Source organism: Drosophila subpulchrella, chromosome 2R (genome assembly GCF_014743375.2).
Source record: "Drosophila subpulchrella strain 33 F10 #4 breed RU33 chromosome 2R, RU_Dsub_v1.1 Primary Assembly, whole genome shotgun sequence".
NCBI classification, from domain to species: Eukaryota; Metazoa; Arthropoda; class Insecta; order Diptera; family Drosophilidae; genus Drosophila; species Drosophila subpulchrella.
The window spans coordinates 18,963,995-18,986,053 of NC_050611.1; the positions used below are offsets into that span (position 1 = coordinate 18,963,995).

The 22,059-nt window shown below is 43.5% G+C and overlaps 3 protein-coding genes across 4 annotated transcripts; 1 reads left to right on the plus strand and 2 right to left on the minus strand.

Annotated features, from left to right (window-relative positions):
* Nucleotides 1-373: 373 nt before the first annotated feature.
* Nucleotides 374-10,119, plus strand: LOC119550680 (putative fatty acyl-CoA reductase CG8303). Of its 2 annotated transcripts, none has more exons than XM_037859541.1 (6): nucleotides 374-615; nucleotides 6,658-7,014; nucleotides 8,099-8,603; nucleotides 8,662-9,103; nucleotides 9,314-9,571; nucleotides 9,629-10,119. In XM_037859541.1, exons 2-6 carry the CDS (start codon nucleotides 6,724-6,726, stop codon nucleotides 9,759-9,761), a joined length of 1,629 nt encoding a protein of 542 aa, XP_037715469.1. In that variant the 5' UTR covers nucleotides 374-615; nucleotides 6,658-6,723; the 3' UTR covers nucleotides 9,762-10,119. The 2 variants fall into 2 exon arrangements, with proteins under 2 accessions (XP_037715469.1, XP_037715470.1); XM_037859542.1 differs by lacking the exon at nucleotides 374-615 and adding an exon at nucleotides 6,130-6,148.
* LOC119550681 lies at nucleotides 4,313-5,969 on the minus strand. The gene has a single exon (XM_037859543.1). It carries the CDS (start codon nucleotides 5,751-5,753, stop codon nucleotides 4,446-4,448), a length of 1,308 nt encoding a protein of 435 aa, XP_037715471.1. The 5' UTR covers nucleotides 5,754-5,969; the 3' UTR covers nucleotides 4,313-4,445.
* Nucleotides 10,120-11,809: 1,690 nt separating the features above from the next.
* LOC119550819 (serine protease filzig) lies at nucleotides 11,810-20,571 on the minus strand. Its single transcript, XM_037859761.1, has 8 exons — nucleotides 20,346-20,571; nucleotides 16,834-16,991; nucleotides 15,145-16,771; nucleotides 14,512-14,955; nucleotides 13,094-13,271; nucleotides 12,888-13,040; nucleotides 12,035-12,306; nucleotides 11,810-11,973 (listed from the first exon to the last, which is right to left on the minus strand). Exons 1-8 carry the CDS (start codon nucleotides 20,569-20,571, stop codon nucleotides 11,810-11,812), a joined length of 3,222 nt encoding a protein of 1,073 aa, XP_037715689.1.
* Nucleotides 20,572-22,059: the final 1,488 nt, after the last annotated feature.

Consider the following 22,059-nt stretch of genomic DNA (forward strand, 5'->3'; position numbering starts at 1 on the left):
GCCTTTTTTCGAGACCCTTAAACATAAAAATGCAGCTGATTTCTAATGTTTCATGGTATCATGTCCCCGCAGATAGATCTTTTGGCTCAAGAGGCTAAGTTAACTCACTCCAAAGCCAGGTCGGAATGGCATTGCCAGACCCACTCAACAGATACCACGCACTCGTAATAGATCCAGCAATAGCCACAATTTGGAGAGTCCGCTTTCTCAGTTACCAAAAAGTCAGACATCGCTGCTTCGCTGGCCACTCAAAGCTCTCTCAGTGTTTTTTTCATGAATTTGATTTTTGCCTGGCTGCTGAGTTAGCGGGTTTTGTTTCTCGAGCTGGCTCTTGATTGTTTTCTGTTCCGATTTTCATTACGTGCCCCGAAGTCTTGGCGAGCTGAACTCGGAAACGCTTGAAGAAACTGTGAAACTCAGAAACTCATAGACTCAGAAGCTCAGAAACTGGCGAGTGAGTGCTTTTCAGCATTGGCTGGGATCGCATTACCTCCAGAGCCCGCAATCAGTCTTCAGTGAGCGTGCGTCGGCATTGGCAGCAAGTTGGCTAAAAGCGGATCGATCCTCCTCAGTGACCAAACCCCCGATCTCTCCATCGCCCCCCCGACATTTTTGGTTAGTTTGCACTTCGCCTTAACATCTGCCTGAAGTCGTGCTCCAAAACTTTTAAATCAAGTGCAAAGTGAAACGCCCCGCTGGGTGGTGCAATCCATAATAAAACAAATTAATAATAATAATAATCGCGGCGATTGCAAATCAATTGCCAAACAATCCGAGCGGAAGTGACGAAATAATTCTGAATTGTTAGAAAAGTGCAAAATGGGATTACACATTTGGTGTTTTTTTTCTCATTATTTGGCTTGCCTTGCGGAAAACTCATTGGGAAAAGCTGTTGACTTAGCTCTTCGATTTCCACTTAAATGTTTGTTTTCATAGCTTTTCCAGTTTTCTCAGCCGCTCTCTTGGCTTGAGTTCGTGAGTGTTAGTGTGTTTTTGAGCTGGTTCAGTTTTTCGCGACACCGATTGAGTAAGTTTTTCCATGTGGTTTTTCCAGCGCTTGCTGGAAAATTCATGGGCAGCAAAACAAACAAAAAGCGTTGTTATGATTGCGCAGGCAAGAATTTGTCCAGAGATAAAAGCTCTTAGTATTACTTAATTTTATAGTTCCTGGATGTGACGCGTGGCTAATTTCTGTCAGGCACTTCTTCCATAATTTATTATGTTTTTTGTTTTTGGCTCACATCGAAATCTATGCCGCAAACCGGTTTGCCAAACTTCTGGAAATAAGAAAATAAATAAAACAATTGTGTAGGATTTCTTAATGGGCAAAACAAATTATACGGCAAAAATTTCAATTGTCCACAATTGAAAGCAAAGTAACAAGCCGAGATGAAGTTCGTTTCTTGAGTCTTTTGATTGCATCCCTCCTCTGAAGTTCGTTGCTTGAATCTTTTGATTGCATCTCTTCTCCCTAGAGTTTTTTAATCTTTTTTTTTGTCATTCAATGGAATTTCAATTTGATTTGTTTCTGTTTATTTGGTGGAACTTTCAATGTTAAGGTCTACACAGCCATTTAAAGCTAATGCCCAGCACAAGTGCGTTTTGTTCAACGTATTTTTTGTTCGCGTTTTATGGCGCATTGAATCAAATGCCCCTTCCACTCCTTAGTCGCCCGAAATGTTCATGCCTAGCATAAACAAAACAAAATTATTGTTACACATTTGGTTGCCAAGGCGGAAGTAAAATAAAGCAAAACGACTGTCAAATCGATTTGAATGGAATAAAATCATAACAGCACATGAAGAGAAATCAATGGCGCGAACCGAGATGAGAGAGATCTGTTCGTCGTAAAATAGAAAGTGACCGAAATGGATCTTTAGTCATAAACAAAACCCAAAAATTCGTCACAGTTAGAGTATACCCTCACCTCGAAACCAGAGTTGCTCAGCTAACTTGGTTAATTTTTTTATAATTTATCCATTAGGGCTTCTATTTAGCCTAGGGCTCGAAACTCGATATTTGCCATTTCGGGGAAGGCAAAAGAAATTTCCAAATATTTAATATGCAAAAACCGTTTGTAGATACTCCAACGCACACAGATACTCACCCATACCACGGGGGAACTAAACACCCAGCTGGGCTTCAGTCATTTGTCTAAACAAAAATTACGAACAAAGCAAAGCGCAGACGTAGCAAAATTATGCAAATCTTAGGGCATATACAGCCACAGCTGTCTCTGTAAATATCTGTATATACTGTTTATTTATACATAGTATAGTCCATGTGCTATCCATAAAAAATGCTAAGTATAATGTGAGCAATGGGTACAACCCCTCAACAACAGAGATTTTTCTAAGCGCTTCATTGCATTCTTCTTTGCGGATATATTCAATTGCGATAATTAAACAAAATTAAAAAGGCAAGTTCTAAAAATACATTCTTAAAACATCCTTTCCATTTTAAAGAATTATAATTTAAAGAGGGGGCTATTACCTCATTATATCTAATACGTTTTTAGAATTAGACTCGTTCAAGGTCTAATACCAACTTTAGTAATATTTATGCTATCAACAAACCAATCATATATGGCTGAAATCAAACAAGGTCTTTGTCCCAATTTGTGTAAACCACCAAAAATTTCAAGTTCAACGATCTTTTAGCCCTACAAGGGCCATCAATTTTGGAGATGTCAGTCCCAAGTTCCCTAACTAAAAACCTGTTGGCCCAATCTAGCGAAGAACTTTACGAAGGCAAACAAAGGTATTCGAGATGAGTGGGAAATATGACAAAAATGCTGCTGGGCCAGGGCAAAATGGCGATGAATCTCGGTGGCTCCGAGTTCGAGGAAATTAAATGCAAATCATTCGATTGGGGGCCAGGCCAAGAGCAACCGAAACCAGTTAACTCCGATCGATTCAATGTTGGCCAACCTGGCGGCATTCTGTCTCTGATCCAGAAGACATAATTTGCATAATTCTGGACTTCGGATCTGGTCACATGGCGGGATTTCAATTTCGAAAGCGAAATGCCATTGAGAAAAAGGTGTTGAGTCAGGTGAAGTCAGCGAAGGTTTTTTGGGGGGCTGTTCGATCTGTCAGTTGGTCAATTACAAGCTAGACAATTAGCGCTTGGGTGTTAGCCGCCGAAAAACACAGAAACACGCGCAACTATAACAACTGTATACCCAAAGAGAGATCTGTACGATGTTCGATCCGTTGGATTCATCTGCATACGATCTCTAGAGATCAACGGAGATCTGACCGTGACCGTGCATTTTGATTGAGCTGAGCTTTTTTTTTGTAGGTCCGGCCAAACTCCGAATATTTATAGTATTGGTGGGCCGATAGATCTCCTCCTCCTCCCAAGCGAACAACTCCACTTGAGATCTAAGGCTGGGCGGCCTTGACACAAATTTGGAAACCCACGAAAATGTTTGAAATTAATCTCTCCTCCAACAAATCGTTACGCATTTCGTTAATTATGTTTTCCACCTGTGCACAGAGTTTGGGCAATTCGCCGTGTGAGATCTAACTACATCGGTTATACCTTGGTTTGATTTCTTTTTTTATTTCTGTCGAGGCTTTTCGGTTTCTTTTTTTTCGGATATACGCGTCATTTGCCATTAATTAGTCGAGCTATTGATGGTTTTTGGATGGAGGCGAACAAAAGGCGGCTTTGTGAATGGTCTTGCAGTTGGATGGGAAAGTACAGCTAACAGTGTTGGGCAACGGCCATGGGTTTAATTGTGGCAGACTGACAGGTCGAAAGTTTTGGGGGTATTAATTAATGTGTGCTCAGCCACTCTAATCTATCCGGTGATTAAAGTAAAAGGTTAATTGGGCTTAAGTGTGGGAAAGCTTAAAGGTTATAATTAACACCAAATTATTTTGACGCTTTTCCTACCAGTGTTGGTGAACGTTTTAATTACTGTGTGAAAAAACAAATCGAACCTGTGTAATTGAAATCTTCCAGAACTATGGGAATCCCTATAAAATGGTCTTAGCTTTTAACACATGTTATAAACACGTTTTATATAGCTGCTTTATTATTATGACAGCTACACGCGTCAGTTTTAATTTGCCATTACTTCACAAAAATAATTACTTGTTTACTAATGGAGATCAGATTGTTAGACTGCTCAATTTAGTTCATCAAATTACAGTACTATAGTTTACGGAATGTTGGTATAAATAGTTCTGGGTACTTTCCGCGAAGGAATATGATTGGCAAATTTCCCCCTTTCCTTTGAGTTGAAACCCCAATACGATCTACACAAGTTTATAGCATTCATTCAACGTCAATAATTTTAAAGTATACTATAATATCCCAGAGCCCCGCGAGGAGCTCAGCCAAATGTATTCATAAATGTATGCAAAAATTAACTTGGATAAAAGGGCAATTTACAACGCTGTCTTGGTGTCCTGCCACCTGAAATAAGCCCCCATTTATTGGGTGCTGCCACTGGAGAAGGTCCGCCAGGTCTCCGAGGCAGATTTACGATGAGACCCCATGTAGACACTGGGTCCGGCGATTACCGGCGGCATGTCCAGCTGTCCGGAATAGCTACAAACGGGGGTTGAGGGACGGCGAACAGGGGTACGGGTTTTGACGACCATCCGGAATCGTGGCGGTTCCACAGATCGACGATCCTCCTTCCTTTTGGGCTTCTTTTTGCCCTGCTTTTCGGGCATAACCTGGGGATTCGTCATGGGTTGTGCATTGTCCTTGGGCTCCTGAAAATCCTGATGCCAAAGTGTGGCCTGTTTTCGCGCATACTTGTGGAACTGCTTATCGATGCCAGAGGGTCTTCGTTTGGGCAGTAGTACTATGGTCTTGGCTTTTAGAACTGGTGGCACTATCTGATGATAGCCACGTCGTTGGTAATCCCGTGGATAAGAGGGCGGAATGCCCACCACCTTCTTGCGCTTCAGATGGGGCTTCACCTCCTCCGTGGTCTCCGGCTCCCGGGAACCTGGACAGGTGTGCCAGGAGTGCCAGTACTCGGCCTCGTCTGCGTCCTTTTGCTTCCTTGACCACTCGGCGGTGGGTCGATTGGGATCGTAGACCAAAGTTTGACTATCTACCTCTTCCTCCGCTTTCTCTGGATTACGTCTCATGCGCTTGAAGTCCTCGGACTCCCTCTGCAATTTCTCCTCCATATACTTTTGCTTTCGGGCCTCCGGACGATAGGTAATACCCGATGTATTCGTCTCTCTCCTTGATTCCGGACGACTCTGCCACCTGCGACGATTCTGCTCGATGATGGCCTCCTGTCTTCTCTGATGGTCGGCGGGATCTTGCATGATAGTGCGCCGGTGAACGGTGTTCTGATCCTGTTGGTGATTGTGGGCAAAGTGACTTTGGAACCTCTTCTGGGCCTCCTCGCGACGCTCCTCGCGTTCCATCTGATATCTTTCCTGGTCGTGACGGAACTTGTTCTTGGCTATATACAGGCGATCGTTGCAATGCGATTCGTAGCCCAGCTCATCCAAACGCTCGGGAAAATCGGCAGTCCACTCACCATCGCGCCAGGGTGACTCCTTGGGAACCGAAACCTCATCCACACTCCTTTTCATGCCCTCAATTTGTTCCTGGGTCCTGTCATCGAAGGTATAACGATCGGCATAGCGACGCTTTTGGCCGGAAACCGCTGGTAATCGCCGCAAACTGGGAACTTCATTCCTCGCCTTATGGCTAACAAAGCGCAAACACCGATTCAGGCTCACACGAGCCACTTTAAAAGTGGTATTCATTTTGGAAAAACAATTTTAAAAACGAAAAATTTTGATGCGTTAACCGGGTGCTTGTGTGTGAGTCTATGTCTGAAAATAAAATTCCGGACTAAAATTTTAAATTTTCAATTTTGAAAGCTACAAATTTTCAACTCCAAAAAGAATGACCGAAATTTTGTGAACTGAATGCTTCGCAAACTGGGAATATTATGAGTACACTGATGACCTTTTCCCAGGAAGTAAAAGGCAATGCTAGCCCAGTTGAACAGAAGAATCGAGGACGTAGTCATGACCTACTGGGGAACTGTCCAAGTCTGAAAGAATGCACATATTATGTAGATCAAAAATGTACAAAACTTAATTTTAAAAGTATGGGTTGTCTATCTTTTGGACAAGATAAAACCAAATAGTTTTGTGTAAGTATTATCACAAAAATTTACATATCATTAAATAAGCTCTTAGAACCTAAAGTGACAATCGCTAGACTTTCTTTGAGTATTTTGCTTCCTACTAATCTTATATTTCTCTGTGAGCTGTGAAAATCTCGTTAAGGGTTTTGTGGAATATTATTATATATTATATATATTAGGCTTTATCTTAAGCCAGCGGTTAGCCTTTGAAGTAACACCCAAAGTAGAAAAGTGAGGAAAGCTTAAATATTCAGCTTCTAATTTCGTTGGACATTAACCCATTGAGGTTGTCTGCTTTCCGCATCGTGCACTCCACTTCCATCTAATTTTGATAACAGATTTATGATGCACTTCCGCCGCAAACTCAACTTGACCCACTGAGGAGACTATCTGGTTTGCCCTCGATCGCCGGCTTCAGCTTTGTATTTTTTATATTCACACCGATCCAGTTGGACCAGCGAACTTGAACTAACCGATGACACGACGCGTTTCCTTGTTTCATTTCCCCTAACCAGCTTGCCCAACCGACTTCAAATCTCAGCTGCAAATTGGCGCCGCCGACGAATCTCGAGCCCTATACGATGGCTGTCATCACGGAACATGGCGGCACCACCTCTCCACCGGAAAACAACAATAGCCTCGGTAACGGAAAACTCCGGGTCAACGGTCATGAGTTGGGCACTGCGCTGACCATTCCGGAATTCTTCGCCCACAAGAACATCTTCGTGACCGGCGGCACTGGTTTCCTGGGCACCGTCCTTATAGAGGCTCTTTTGGACACACATCCCGACATTGGAACCATCTATGTTTTGGTCCGCGGCAAGCGCAAGTTCGATCCGAACGAGCGGATCCGTCGACTGCTCCAGAAGCCGGTAAGTCTAGTCTCGTTCATATTTTTGCCTTTTTTTGTTGACGGCTAAAGAGGGGGCAGCACCCGGCCACGCCCCTTGACACGAATCTGCCCCCGACGCGCCGTCTACATGGGCTATTATTAAAGCCAATTACGAGTCTCTTTATGGAGCGTTAATTTGTCAAAGTCGTAACCCATCCGACCTCTTCCGCTCCAAGCCGGTGGTTTTTAATTTTCCTTCTTTTTTTTTGTTTGATATACTAAAAGTAATAGGTACTCTTTCGGAAATTCTTAAAATATCTTTTATATTTTAAGTATAGTTAAGATTACTAACTTTCTTTCGGGAATTCTTATAATATTTGAAGTAAATTTTTGAAATATTTATGAAGGGACATTTTTAAACACAAGTGCTTTGGAAACTCATAGCTTTTTAATTACACTTACACTCTTTTGAAACACTTTGCATACCCAAAGAAGACAGTACCTAAATCTTCGCCCCAACAAAGCTAGTCTTCCCTTATGTTGGCCTCTCTCTTTGTTTTCTTACGAGTCTCTTCACATATTGTTAATTATATTTTTAAACGCATTTTTAATGGCGTAACAAAAAGCAGCTAACAGCAAATGTTGTTTGCTTTAGAAATTGTTTACTTACGAGTGTTTCCCAAAAAAGGTAAAAATACAGTAGAAAACACTTAGCGCTAACAATCATAATTTGTTGGGCGTAATGTGGGCGTGGATGGTTACCAACCCGACCTCCAGACGGCAGTGAAATTAATTTGCAACATCCGAGTCTACAGGCAGAAAAAATATATTGCTTAAGCCTGTTTTTAACTAAATTAAAAAGCATACTAAATTTTAATTGTTTGTAATTAAAATTCTTGAAATCTTGATTACCAGTAGGTATTTTTATTTATTCAAACATAAAAGAAGAACTATATCCTGACCAGTTATTTTTATAGGGAATAATCATCATCATTAAGTATTTATTACCTGTAACTTACAGTCATAAAATCATTTAATATCTTTTGATTTGTATTATTTTTTATAGTTTTAATATAAGTTTATTATTTATTTTTTCATTCCATCATTATAATCTATTTTAATAGATTTTCGAGAAGTACTCAGAGAAGACTCTGTCGAAGGTGGTCCCCGTGGTGGGTGAGCTGAGTGAACCGAACTTTGGCTTCGGCCCCGAGCTCCTGCAGGAGCTGATCGACCGGGTCAATGTGATCTACCACAGTGCCGCCACCATAAAGTTCAGCTCCCCGCTGCGCACCGCCATTCGCACCAATCTCACGGGAACGATGCGCACCATCGAGCTGGCCAAGCAGCTGAAGCAACTGGCCGCCTACATCTATTGCTCCACGGCCTTCTGCAATAGCAACAATCGGGGTCTGATTGTCGAGGAGGTCTACAAGTCACAGTTCGATCCGTACGAGATGATGAAGATGGCCGAGGATGACTCTGCCTGGGAGGATTTCACCGATCAGAAGTGCAAGGGCTATATCCGGGATCATCCCAACACTTATACGTTTACCAAGAACCTGTCGGAGAATCTGCTGATGGCCGAGATGACGGGACTGCCAGCAGCCATAGTTAGGCCATCTATTGGTAAGTTTTTCAAAAATACTAAAAGAATTTTTAACTTATATCCTTACTCATCTTTCAGTTTATGGAACCTTGGAGAACCCAATGAAGGGCTGGGTGGGTAATGCAAACTCTGGTCACCTGGGCTTTTTGGCCGGCTTTGTGAAGGGAATTTTCCGCACAATGTGCGGTAATGCTAATGCTGTGATCGACATCATACCCTGTGACTATGTGATCAACTCATCGCTGGTCATGGGCTGGTACGTGGGCACCCGGAAGGTGGAGCAGCCGGAGATCATCCATTGCACCTCGGGAGAGGTGAATCCCCTGAACCTCGCCGAGTTCTGCACGATCATTAACGACAGCGTGGAACGGCATCCGCCCAATAGTTTTGTCTGGAAACCGGCGACGAAATTGCGCAATGGTTGGCGTTACAATCTGTTCTTCTATCTGTTCCATCTGCTGCCAGCAATGGTTTTCATCATTCCAGAGAAGCTGTTCGGAATCGGAATGCCGCAGCACACGTAAGTATTATGGATAATATTTAAATAGGAATTAGGTCAAATACAATTAATCAGATAAATGATAAGCGTAGGTATTCTATGTCTTGATAAAAAAACTGAAAAACTACTTGGGAATTATAAAGGCATTTAAAATGTAGAACTATGTTGTACAACTGTAATGTAAATGTAAATGTAAATGTAAATATAAATGTAAATATTCCCCCTTTTCAGAGCCTACGAGTACATGCGCGTTTTCCAAAAGGGAACCAAGGCCTTCGACTACTTCCTGGACAAGGACTTCCGATACTCCCTGAAGAATGCGCTGCGTATATCAGCTTTAATACCAGAGAGCGATCGGAGACGCTATAATTTCGATGCCAGCCAGTGCGATTGGTCGGAGTTCATCGATCGCTGTCTGATTGGCATTCGGCGTTTCTACTTCAAGGAGTCGGCAGTGACCACAGAATGGCACCGCAACTATTGGAAGGTGTAAGTATACAGTTTCTACTTTATCAAACCACTTCCTAACAATCTTATTTTCTTTAGCTTCAATGTCCTTTACTACGCGGGCTATGTGGTCATCTTTGCCGTCTTGTACTTCGCCCTCACTCTAACTTTGGGCCTGCAGATAGGTCTTACGTTGGCCGTTCTCATCTGGGGTTTCCTTGTCTGGTTGTAGACTTCTTTCTGGATCGTCAACCGTTGGATTGTGCAATATCCCCGCTCCAATTCCGAACTCTTCCACATGGTTGTCCCTTTCCATCTGTAGTTTGTTCTTAATAGGGTATCATGTATTTTACTTTTAAGTCCTTTCACACAAGCCAAGTACAAGTCAGAAAAGTGTATCATTATAATTAACAATCGAAGCAACACTAGACACGAATCTATTCACACAGCAATGCAAAAGTAGCCCAAAACTTAGTCACTTTAACTAAACACTAAATGTAAAAGAAATGAAAATTATAGATTGTTGTAATAATCAACCGGTTTATAGTCAAATAGTCGAAGATTATGAGAACTAAACTTTAAATGATTAAATATGTAACTATTATTCAAATAAATATGATTTTAATGTTAAGGAAAATTATGGTGTTTTCTTGGGCAGAAAATGTATAATTCAAACTATATATCACTTGGGCCTTAAAAAAATGGACTTCAAGGCAAGGGACTTCAACATAAAGAGGCTTTACTGTACATTGCTTTTGACATTTCCCATTGGCGACACCTAGCGGCCTTTATTAACTTAACTTTACACATATCCCTTAAATTGAGAGATTACCGCTAGAGAGCGCTGCATAAGAATTGAAGCCCTGCCGGCAGATTATAAGACATCGTTTAGATTCAGATACGAGTTCGACGACTCATCTGCGTGAAGAGGTAACACAGATGCATTAACAGACTAAATTCTATGTAGTTACTAAAAGCGGATAATTGTTAATATTTGTTGGTCATTTTCTTATGAGTTGTATATTGAATTCTTAACGAATTGGAATACATTGACAACTTTTTAGAACAACTTTATGGTTTTTTTCGGAGAAGTTATGGCTATAGAATTTCTTTGTGGGCGGTAAGCATAGTTGGCATGGGGACACAGGAATCGCTGTGGCCAAAATTCGGAAGATACTTTTATTAATGCATCTTCCCAGAATTTCGACCGGATAAATAGGCCAATGCGCGCTGTTTAAAAAATTACATTATGTAATATTCTTGAAATTAAGTTAACTTTTATGAATTAAAATAATGTTTACATCAATTTTGTTGCTTAATTTTATGGAAGCACACCCACTGTGCATGCTTATATCATACGGCTAGCCAAGACAGCAACCTCTTTAGCTTATTTGTTAAGCCTTGACAGAAACCTTATACATATCTGTAAGGTCAATGTTACCAGATTAAGAAAAATATGACTCAACTTCATGAAGAGGAAGAACACATGCCGCCTTGATTCAAAAATATTGCATTTTTGATACATTACATACATACATTACAAATGAAATAATAAGATACCATTGGAGTAAGCTAAAAAATTCTGGTCGATTAAATAAATTCACTCTTATTCCAACCATTCCCTATTCCTAAACTTTCCAAAAACCTTCATTATAGAAACACACCGGATTTGTTTGTTTTAAACATTTTAATTGAATTAATTTTGTAGTGCATAAGCTGCTATAAATAAATAATTACAGTACGTTATAAAATAAAATTACAATAGCTTCTGCCGCATGGTTCGGTTCCGGGAGAAGCGACTTACTTGATAATGATGCCCTACCGAAGGACCCAACCGCCGTCGAGTCCCCTAAATTAATATTGTATAGGACTAAAGCTAAGTGTAAATGTTATGCAATAATTTAGAAAATTATGTACAGCAAATGGGAATAAATTAGGCGTCCAATCGATCGTTACATGAGCCGTGACTGCAACAGTGATCAATGTATGGTTAATCACATTCACTAACTAGTTTTAGGGCTAGGGCTAGGCAACGCTAAGTGTTAGATTACGATTATGACAATGGAAGTATCAGTTTCTGGTTCAGTGGTTGCTGTGCGGGCAGGTGGAGGTAAATGGTGGCAACTGGAATCGTTGCTCGGGTTATGGCCAATGCGATCCGGTGGTGATCTCTCCTCATAGCCATAACCGGAGCACGAGTCCGAGTTTGAGTTGGGTTCCGATGCCGTTTGTGGGGGAAGACGTGCTAGGCATTCACTAAGGATCGGGCCAGGGCGGGATCTAGAACTGCAGGATCTGGTTGATCCAGTCCCGGAACTCCGAGATGCGGGTGTACACGCCCGGCTGGTTGGCCTCCGCACACCCGATGCCCCACGAGATGACGCCTCCCAGCTGGAATCGCTTGTCCGCCTCCCGTTGCAGCACCATGGGGCCACCGGAATCACCTGATGGGATGAAAGACAGAGTGGTTTACAGAAGTTCCTCTAAAGACCGACCATTACTCACCTTCGCAGGAGTCGTAGCCGCCCTTCTTCCAGCCGGCACAGATGAATATGTGCGGTATGTGCTCGATGTAGCCCGCGGAGCGGTACATGGACTCGCAGATGGTGTTGTTGATCACCGGCACGGCCACCTCCTGCAGAACACTGGGCAGGGGTCCATCCTCATAGAGGCGACCCCAGCCGGTGACGAAGGCTGTCTGGCCAATGAAGTTCTCATCGTTGTCGGGCACGCAGACGGGAATGATGTTGGGCTGGAAGACGACGGGCTCGTAGAACCTGCCGGGAAACGGAAGTTGTAATTAATAGCTCCATAGAGTATTTTTACACTGTTAAAAATATTAAGTGGTAAAAATAAATATCTGCATATTGAATTTTAAATTAACAAAAAAGAAATCACATCAAAATGAAAAAAAAATAATTATCATTTTCCCGTCTTTGAAAATTCTCTCAAATCGAAAAAGATAGAAAGGACCAAGATAGCGCCTAAAATTACTCTGAGTAAAAGCGATAAAGCAATATTTGAAAGCAGGATGGCAAACATTTCAAAAACAAGGATATAACTTATACTGAATTTCATCAAAATTATCATCATATCATATCAAGGAAATGTAGTATCTTAGTCTTATGTACTTTGAACGTTTCACATAATTAAAAACAAAATTTCATATTAAAATCAATGTTTAGATTCTTTAAATAAATCTGTTTTTAAGGTAATGTCTCCATATTTAAAATGTGTAACGAGTACAATATACCCTTTTACTTTACGAGTAATGGGTAAAACAACGAAATATATCTGAATTGAATATGACATCTTTGGTTTAACTACTTCCTTGTTTTCAGGGTATAGTATAACTCACCTGAGCAGGGCCAGATCGTACTCGAAGGTGCGTGGATCGAACTGCGGATGCGAGGCGACGATCTGCACTCGTCGCTCCTGGTAGCCATAGGGCTCCTCCTCCTCCGCGAGGTCATATTCTCCCAAACGCAGCAGGAGATCAGAGGGTGGCACACTGAAAGTGAGATCCATGAGCACTGGAATTCAGGAATACCATCTGTTACTCACTTGTCCACGCAATGGGCCGCCGTGATCGCCCAGTTCTCGTTCAGCAGGGCGGCTCCACACTTGTGCAGGTAGGTCGAGGTGCGCCACTGGCGCAGGGAGATCTGCCAGGGCCAGCGTCCAAAGGCGGCATTAGCTCCTCCAACGATCCGGGGCTCGGGGAACATGCGACGACCGCAGACTGAGGAGATTCGGAGTGGGATCTTGGTTAATAGGCTTGCGCCAGGTCACAATTAAGGTAATGGGCCCGCCAGGGCCTTAAACATTTTAATCACTCCGCCTGGCACTCAGTCATTTCGGCCCAAGCCCAAGCCAAATGTAATGTGCTTTGGCCAAGGAGGCTCAGCCGCCCAGTCCTTGACTTTGGCCAAGTCAACGGCCTACTTTATGGCCAGCAACTTGTCTTGGCCCGAACCGAAGCGAGACTCGTTTCGATTCGTGCATCAAGATTGCTTTTGCCACCGCAAATCGGTCAACGGGCTGCAGGGAAAAAGGGGTGCGGATTCGGGTTCGGATTGGCTCGTTTTTATTTTCGGTTGACTTTGGCAGACGACCGACAACGTGACCCATGCGGCACAATGACCGAAGCGATCCCCATCCCCATCCCGATCCCGATCCCATACACGATGCAGTCATTATTGTAAATGATTGCTGTAAAAATTGTTGTGGACTGCGTCTAGCAAAAGTCCTGCTTAGGAGTGTTCTTGCACGGAGAGAAATTAGCACTACCTTTTCTGTTTTGTAAAATGTAGGGGGAAGGGCGAAGAAATCTGTGCTCTACAATATGAGGATGTTTGAACTCCCATTGACGTTGAAATACTTTAATCAAAGCATTTATTAGGGTATGCTTATGGTATTATAATGGTCCATTATGGTGTAATGACCCCTAATGGATTTATTTTAAAAGTCATGCTTTATAAAGTCAACCTAAGCATCTATACTTTGATTTTACATATAACATCATAAGTTGTTATAAGGATCTAAACATATTATTATATAGGAGGCCATTACTTTTAAAAAACATTCAGGAACAAATCATAAAATCAATAAAGGTTCATATTACCCTTACTATGATTTTGATAATTTGATATCTGGTGATAAATGACTTTCCTAAAATGTAATTAGGATATTCGCTTTCTAATTTTGATCCCTGATATGAAAGAGATTCTTTAGATATATGCAACACCTATTAGGTGTACTTTCTCCCTGTGTAATCATTTATGAGCTGACTGAGGACAGGATCTCGGAAGATGTCTCTGGTTCTTGGTCTTGGTCTTCAGCCCGATGCTGGCTCAAGGCCAGCGTTTAGCCTTCAAATTGAATTTAATGGCCACGCACGTTGGCTTTGTCTTATGGCCAAAGTCAGCCACGAGGTATTAATAGATTTCTCCCCGCAGGAAACGGGTTTTCTCGGCACTCACCTTCCTTGTAATCGACGCCCTCCAATGCATTGGCGGGTGCCACGGTGGTGCTGCCTGTAGCCTCGATGGTCGTTGTGTTCGGTTCTTCGCCGCTATAATCGGTGGTTTCAGCTGTGGTTGTTGGGCTGCTGGTGGTGCTAGTACTGGTGCTGATGCTGCTGCCGCTGCTGCTGCTGGAAGCCTCCTCACTGCTGAGATCCGTGTAAGATGATGTAGATGAGGCTAATTCTATGCTGCTCGCTGGTGCCTCTGTGGTTTTCACTGTGGTTGTTGCTGCCGCAGTGGTTGTTGCTGCTGTGGTTGTTGTTGTCGTTGTGGGTCTGGCTGTGCTGGTGGTTTTCGGTGGCTTCGTGGTCTTCTGCGGCTTACCCGGCCCATGAGTCTCCACCTCACTGACGCTGGTGGCCACCGAGATGACCACTTTGTCGGTGGCACTGGGTGGTGCTGTGAAAGGATGTAAAACAGGCATTAGTAAAGCCATTGAGTACACTGAGAAAATAGCTTTTACAGAAAGAATGGCGCTCAAATTATTGGATAAAACTGTAGTTCCTTAAGAATATTCTTGATGTGAGATCATGCTTTCACAAGCTCATGCATGAATACGTTACCTTCTTTCAGTGGTTTAAGACTCACCTGTCGTTGCCGATGTTTTGTTCGCCACTTCAGGTGTTTCGGTGGCCAGTGGCATCCAATTTGGCGGTGGTGCAGGTTGCCAATCGTTCGAAATGTTGGCATTGGTCGGTGGCTCAGCCTCCACATCTGTCCAGGTAATCAGGCCGGTCTTTTTAGTGGTTGTTGTAAGGGGTGCACTTGTGGGTGCCTCGGTGGTGAGCAGGGGTTTCGCTGTAGTGGTTGTTGTTGTGGTGGTGGTGGTGGTTGTTGTTGTTGGTGCCTTGGTAGTGGTTGTTGTTGTTGTTGCCTTAGTAGTGGTTGTTGTTGGAGCTTTCGTTGTTGTGGATCTCCGAGTGGGTTTTGGAGTTGTGGTTGTTGTTGTGGTGGTTGTTGTTGTGGTAGTTGTTGGTGCTGCAGTGGTGGTGGTTGGCTTTCTTTTGGTCACCAAAGGAGTGGTGCTACTTGAAGGGCTGCTACTACTACTGCTGGAAGAATCTGCTGTTCCGGTGGTTGTTGTTGGCTCAGCCAGCAGAGCCGGAACCTTGACAATTTCTCCGGTGGGTTTTGGTTTCGGTCGCGGTGCTTGAGTGGTGCGATCCGGCAGCCTTGTTGTAGTGCGATTCTTGATCAGTTCATCTCTAAGGACGGTGGTTGTTGATGTTGAGCTGGAGCTGGTGGTGCTACTACTACTACTACTGCTGGTGGTGCTGCTGCTACTCGTATGAATGACTGGTCTGCGAGCTGGCAAAGTGGTGGCTGTGGGTGCATTCACAGTGGTGCTACTACTGGCCAGGCTATCCACCGGCTTCCGTGTGGATTGCGTTCCATTAACGGTGGTTGTTGTCGTACCCACTGGCTTTTTCGCAGGCGCTGGTCTCCGGCTGGAATGCGTTTTATGAGGCTTTACTGTGGTGGTGCGCAATGGCGGTGTTGGACGCTGGGTGGTTGCGGCTGCTTTCGTGGTTGTTGTTGTGGGTGGAGCTTCTGTAGTTGTTGTGGTTGTGCTAGTGGTTGTTGTTTTGCTGGTTGTCCTGCTGGCCACTGAGCTGCTCCCCGTTGGCCTTGTGTGCCTCCTGGTGGTGGTTGTTGTTGTCTCCTGCTGGCGGGTGGGTTCAGTCACCGGCGGCGTCGTGGTCTCCACAATTTGGAAAGTCACAAATTTGGTGGGCACCGAGGTGGTTTCAATGCGCTGCTCCACAATCGGAACGGTGGTTAGCACCGGTTTGGCAGTGGTGGTGCGGCGGCGTGGTGGCTTAATGGTTGGTGCAAAAGTCGTTGTTGGAACCACATTGGGTTTCAGAGTGGTGCGCACCACGAAATGCGAGTTCTTGTGGGTGGTGTGAGCCAACGGTGGGCGGCGTGTGGTTGACAGTGTGTTGTTGTTGCTGGTGGTGCGCACAGGTGCCGGCTTGGCGGTGCTCAGGTACGACTGGGTGACGTTCTTGAGCAGTTCGTTGGTGGTGTGCTGGTGGGTGGTGCTGGATGCACCACCGCTGCTGCTGGAGGAGCTGCTGGACAGGCTGCTCTCGGTGGTTAGCTTAAAGAGGGCGCTGGTGGGCAGGGTGGTGGACTCGTGGGCAAAGTGGGAAATGGTGTTCTGGTCGATGCTGTTGTCGTTGATCTCTGGAGCAAAGAGCGAGGCTTCCTCCTGGAATATATAAATATATCAGTAAGATCTGTTGGGAATTCTGGCCTTTACTGACTACTCACCTTCATTGCACAGCACGAGCCAAAGTAGAAACGATCGATGCAGGTGCCCAGGTGCGTGCCATTCTGCTTGATGCAATCGATGGCAAACATACAGACCCCCGAGCGTCCCGATTTGCGAACGATGCAGGGCAGATGACGGATATTTCGACCAGATTGGACTGTCAATAGCAAGATAATTACCAGAACAATCAGTATAATGGTAGCACAGGGAAACGATAATGATGATGGGGATGTTGATGGATGGGAAGGGGACAAAGCAAATAAGATTCCTATTCTCGTTCCACCGACTCGAATCGACTGCTCCACACCATTTCCGTTTGCTGCGGCGATTAACGCCTTCGAATTTGTACGCCAATTTGAGCCAGGCCTTTACCGTTAGGCAAACAGTTAACACAAGTGAAAATGAAGTGGCAACAAACGAAGACGAACACGAACATGAACCCAGAGCCAAAGCCAAAGTAAGAGCCAAAAGCCCAGCACGAGGAGAACCCATAAAAGCCACCAGATCGCTGAAGGGCGTCATCATCACCCGGCCAAAACATACACACAAGACCGCCCGATGAGGCAACAGTAGCCCATCCGCATTATTGTTATTTATTTATGATTTCTGCTTTTCTGCGGCTCTGGCTTCTCCAAGAACCGCCAGCATCGTCATCATCGTCATTGTGTAATCGAGCTGAGAATTATCCGAGAGCTCGAGCTTTTAACTTATATAATTACAGGCGGCAGAGTTATTTGTGTTTTGGGGCTCTGACAAATCGCGGCCAGGGACGAGAGATTTTAAAACAGCAAGAGTTTCGGAAGAAAGCCCAGTCGGCGGTCCTGATTGCACCTCTTGGCCATAAATCTACTTAACAAGCTGGCAGGCTTAACGCTTAAAATACTCGCACATAAATAAGCCACTTTGCTTAATTTTTGCTGCTAAATGTAAGGAAAACAAATCGGACATCATTTGACCAAGGCGATTTCTTAAATACCTTTTTGGAAAGCATTGCGAAAGGTGCGAATTTGGAATAATAATAACATGGAGAAATTTATGAACAGTTCAGAACTTAGTTTTAATGGGATTCATGTATAAAAATATTTTACTTGTACATAAACAATATATTAATAAACAATTATTCCAAATATGTGGCAAAAGTCCATATTAGGTAATTACTATCTGGTTGGAACTGTTTTTAAAGATTTAAATAGGAGATCGCATGTATCTGTTCTTTTGTGATGTGAGTTGAGAAATCCCTATTATAACCAGCAATAAATAAAATAAAGGAAATAATTCAACATGTTTTGTATCTAAGTCAACCCAAAACGTAGAGACTCCCACCTTTCCATAGGGTATTTAAATAAATATTGCAAACTGCCCTGTTGGTGTTTAGCGTTTATTGAACTTTAGCCGTAAAGTGTCGTGCATTTCTTATGCAATTAACACGATGTTCTGGCCGGAGCTCTCCATGCCTCGAAAGGCGGCCCAAAAACAGATGACTCAAGGCACGAACTTGCGGGCAGCAGAGCTGAAAACCGAAAATCAATCCATCGAAAAGTGGATACGGCCGAGAAGCCATTGTCACGTTCCATAGATCGTGGCCAAAGAGCCGGCAGCGGTTCTGTTTCTGTTTGCATTTCGTTTTGCGGCTTTTTGGGTCAACAGCTTAGCATATGTTTCGCTAGCCATTCGCCTGGCCTACCAAACAGCCAGAATCGAATGAAATGAGGGGGATAGAGGGGTATAGAGGGGGAAAGACCCGCATTGCAATGTAGGAAATTCGTTTTTGGCATGCGAATGCGACGGTGGCGGCACCACCACCACATTTTCGTGGCCCGATTGTGGGTGAGTGGCGCAGCCGGTAAGTGGGTCAGCCTCGGCCAAGAACCGAGGGTTCGGCTTCGGTTCGATCTCCGTGCTTGTGTGTTAGCCTTTTTTCCCTTTCACTTGCCATCAAATTTACTTTCCGCTCTTCCCGTCTCGGCCATATATTATTTATATATTTTCTTTGTTGCCGCTGCGGTCCAGTCGTAAACATGAAATGCTCGCCGGCACACGCTTTCTTGGCCAAGAGTATGAGTCCAATTCCGATTCCGAATCCGATTCCCGGTCCGCGTCCAAGTGTCCAAGTCGGACTGGCCTGACTGGCGGCGGTGGTTGCTTATTTTATGGCAACATTCTTTGATGGCTGACCTCAATTGCTTTTGCTCGCTGACGTTTGCCAGTTTGGCCAGCCAGCCAGCCAGCTTCGGTTTATATGAAAGTTTCTTAGTTTTATTTCCATCTCTCCGCCGCTCAAAGGCTGCGCTTTGTTGTCTTTCGGCAGACAAATTGGCAGCTGTGCGGAGCCGCGGAGGAAGTGCTAATAGCGTATAAATTTGATTCTTAATGGCTGTGACCCAATTAATCTTGGTTCCCGACAACGCCTGTCTCTATTGTCATTAATTTTGATTACTTTCATTAGAAATGCCCTGGCTCTGGCTCTATCGCTGTTTCTGTTCTCCAATTTGGTCTCACTGCGAACGAGTTCGTCGCTTAAGTCTTTTGTTTTCTGCTACCAAGTTCTGGTCATTTTGGCAATAAACTTTATTGCTCCCAGCTGCTGTTTTGGCAAGACGGTTGATGTTGAACAAGAGCTTAAACATATTTCTCTAAGCGTTAAGTTTAAGATCCATAAGTTAGACCGAATTTTAAAAAATGCCTGCAGGGCTTATCCTATTATTCATCTGCCATATTTTCATTGTTGTTAGATTACATCTTCTTTTACTTTAAAATACTCATGAAATAAAAATTATGAGAGTAGCATAAGCTAAATTTCTCCAGTCGTCAACACGCATTTAATTTATCTTTTAATTGAACTGTTTGTAAAAAAAAAACCTATAACAGCGAATTGGTTCAGTTTTAATCTAACAATTTGATATCAAATTTAAATTTAAGAATGCAGTTACAAATATGTACTTTTGGGGAAAACATTAAAAATATTTTTTGGATTTTAGAGGCTTGGAAAAATATGTTTTTATAAGTGTATTTCCTTTTTCTGCTGTCTACATTGTTTTCTAATATGTTATTAAATTTATTTGCACTTTGTAATACAAGTTCTATAAGTTGTACCTATAGTTTGCCTTTCAAAGATGAACTATTTCTTTGTTTTTTAATTCCCATAGTTATTACTTCATTTTCAAACCTGCTTATTATACTTTCTTAAGTTTCTTTTAGCTTCTGGTTGAAGGTGGGGCTTCTTAAGATCTGAATTTAATTTCATTGTAATCACTGTGATGCTTCCCCTGGCTGTGCCTTCCCGAAAAAAAACTCTTAATTGCCTACGTGAGAGAAAGTGCTGGAGTTCTTGGGAAACAAGGTAGAAAAAAAAAGACCTGATGGGATCGGTATCTGCATCTCCAGCCGAATATCTTCCAGCTGAGTAATTCCAGCTAAGTGAGAGCTTCAATTGCCTGACACCCGTAAACTTGATTTGCCCGATTGATGATTCAATAAGGGCAGTGAGAGTGGGGGGATCTGGGGTACTTACACTGTGCTAAGCTGGGATTATCCACGAAGACGGGACTGGCGTCTATCGTCAGCAGCAGCAGGCTGCCCAGTGTGAGGAGGCTGAAGACGAGGCTGGGGCGTGGCATCTTCACCGGGGTTATCGCTGATGCTCTACTTCTTTTTTTGGGGGGGCTCAGATCTGAGGCTTCTACCGCCCTGGCTGCTGTGTACGTATAGGTGTCTGTATCCGTGTGTTGTGCACCCATCTGCAAAAAGAGTATGCATAAGTCTTCTGCCCTTTTGAAGTGAGTCATGTGAAATGTGAAACGTTTTTACGGCCTTATTCAAATTGATCACCAAAACGAATCCATATTTATTTTTTTTTTCTACACCAAACCAATGGGCACGGCCCAACAACTACAAAAAAAAAAGAAGCGGGCGAAGCAGAGGAAACAACAAGTGCGTAGAAGCTGACTCAAGTAGGTGAAAGTCTGTCTCCGGTGACTTGCATATGCAAAAAAGGGGGAAAAATGAAACAAAACACATGGCCAGAAACAGAAACAGAGCTAAAATTGCTGAGGCAGCCGGGGCGTATGTGTAATATGCCGGACTGCTGGTTTAGTCATGCCTAAAATGCTCCAAATGGAAAGCAAAAGTGTGTGTGCATAGAAAGCGATCCAAACGGAGGATCGTTTAACTGATTGTATAATCTGTCAACCGTTTATATAACCGTACGTAAATGCATTTAACCCCGGGTTAACATTTTCCATTTCCCATTCCCAGGGCCAGTTAGCAACTGGTTCTCATACACCAACTCAAGTTCAACACACGCCTAATTGAGCCGGAGTTCGATGTGGCAAAGAAAGTTCCGAGCTGGGAAATGTACAGAAATGATGACATAAACCGGAGCAATCAAAGAAAGCGAACCAATAACTGATGATGATGATGAGTTGGCTGGAGTTAACTGGACCTGCTCCGGGATCCGATGACAAGGCGCGTCTATATCTCGCATACTTAGGCCCATGCCCGGAGGCATCTTGCGGTGACAACACACTCATTGATCGACCATTCTGTTCGGTTCTGTTCAGTTCTGTTCTTTTCGTTGAATCTTTCTTTCAGTCACGATTCTGCAGCGTTGAGAAATTAGCTGCGTTCGAGAGTAACTCTCATTGTTAGCAACTCTTCTGGGAGTTGCGTAATACGGTCGTTGAACCTGGCCCAGAGGAACTGGAAAGGCAGCCCAGTAGACAGTAAATAGCTTTAATTAAGCCTGAAACTCAAATCCGTAATCAAGAGCGGAAGCCATAAAACATCTAGGCAATTAAGTACCTAAATCGAACCGAAAAACATTGACTAGCATTCACACTAGACGCGATCTCAAGTCCAGTTCCACGATTGTTTGGCTTTTCGCAGCCTCAAAAATGTTGGCCAGCTATTTGTGTATTTGGGTCACGTTCAGGCCATATCGGTATGCGTATCTGTATAATTGTGTTGGCGTTGGCTGTGTGTGCAAATTAACATGAATTTCTGAGCGATAACCAGAATGCCTGGGAAGAGCGAGGTGTAGATCTGGGATCTGGGTCAGAAGCAGCGGATGATTTGCATGATTTCGATGGGTTCGGAATCGCCATCTCCGGTACCTCCATACCTCCACCTCGCTTTATGGGCAATTAAGTAATTTCCACTGGAGACTCGATACAAGTGACAATTTCATTTGCTCGTTAAAAGTGAAATTACAATTTGTTTTGTTTGTT

What these genes read in the sequence shown, in the direction of transcription:
- LOC119550681 (XM_037859543.1), bottom strand. Translation starts at nt 5,753, where the DNA reads ATGAATACCACTTTTAAAGTGGCTCGTGTGAGCCTGAATCGGTGTTTG.
- LOC119550680 (XM_037859541.1), top strand. Translation starts at nt 6,724, where the DNA reads ATGGCTGTCATCACGGAACATGGCGGCACCACCTCTCCACCGGAAAAC. An exon ending in ATCGGAATGCCGCAGCACAC is followed by an intron (nt 9,104 to 9,313) that starts GTAAGTATTATG and finishes CCCCCTTTTCAG; the next exon opens with AGCCTACGAGTACATGCGCG. An exon ending in CACCGCAACTATTGGAAGGT is followed by an intron (nt 9,572 to 9,628) that starts GTAAGTATACAG and finishes TATTTTCTTTAG; the next exon opens with CTTCAATGTCCTTTACTACG.
- LOC119550819 (XM_037859761.1), bottom strand. Translation starts at nt 20,571, where the DNA reads ATGGGTGCACAACACACGGATACAGACACCTATACGTACACAGCAGCC. An exon ending in GCGGCCCATTGCGTGGACAA is followed by an intron (nt 13,041 to 13,093) that starts GTGAGTAACAGA and finishes TCTCACTTTCAG; the next exon opens with TGTGCCACCCTCTGATCTCC. An exon ending in CGGCTACGACTCCTGCGAAG is followed by an intron (nt 11,974 to 12,034) that starts GTGAGTAATGGT and finishes TCATCCCATCAG; the next exon opens with GTGATTCCGGTGGCCCCATG.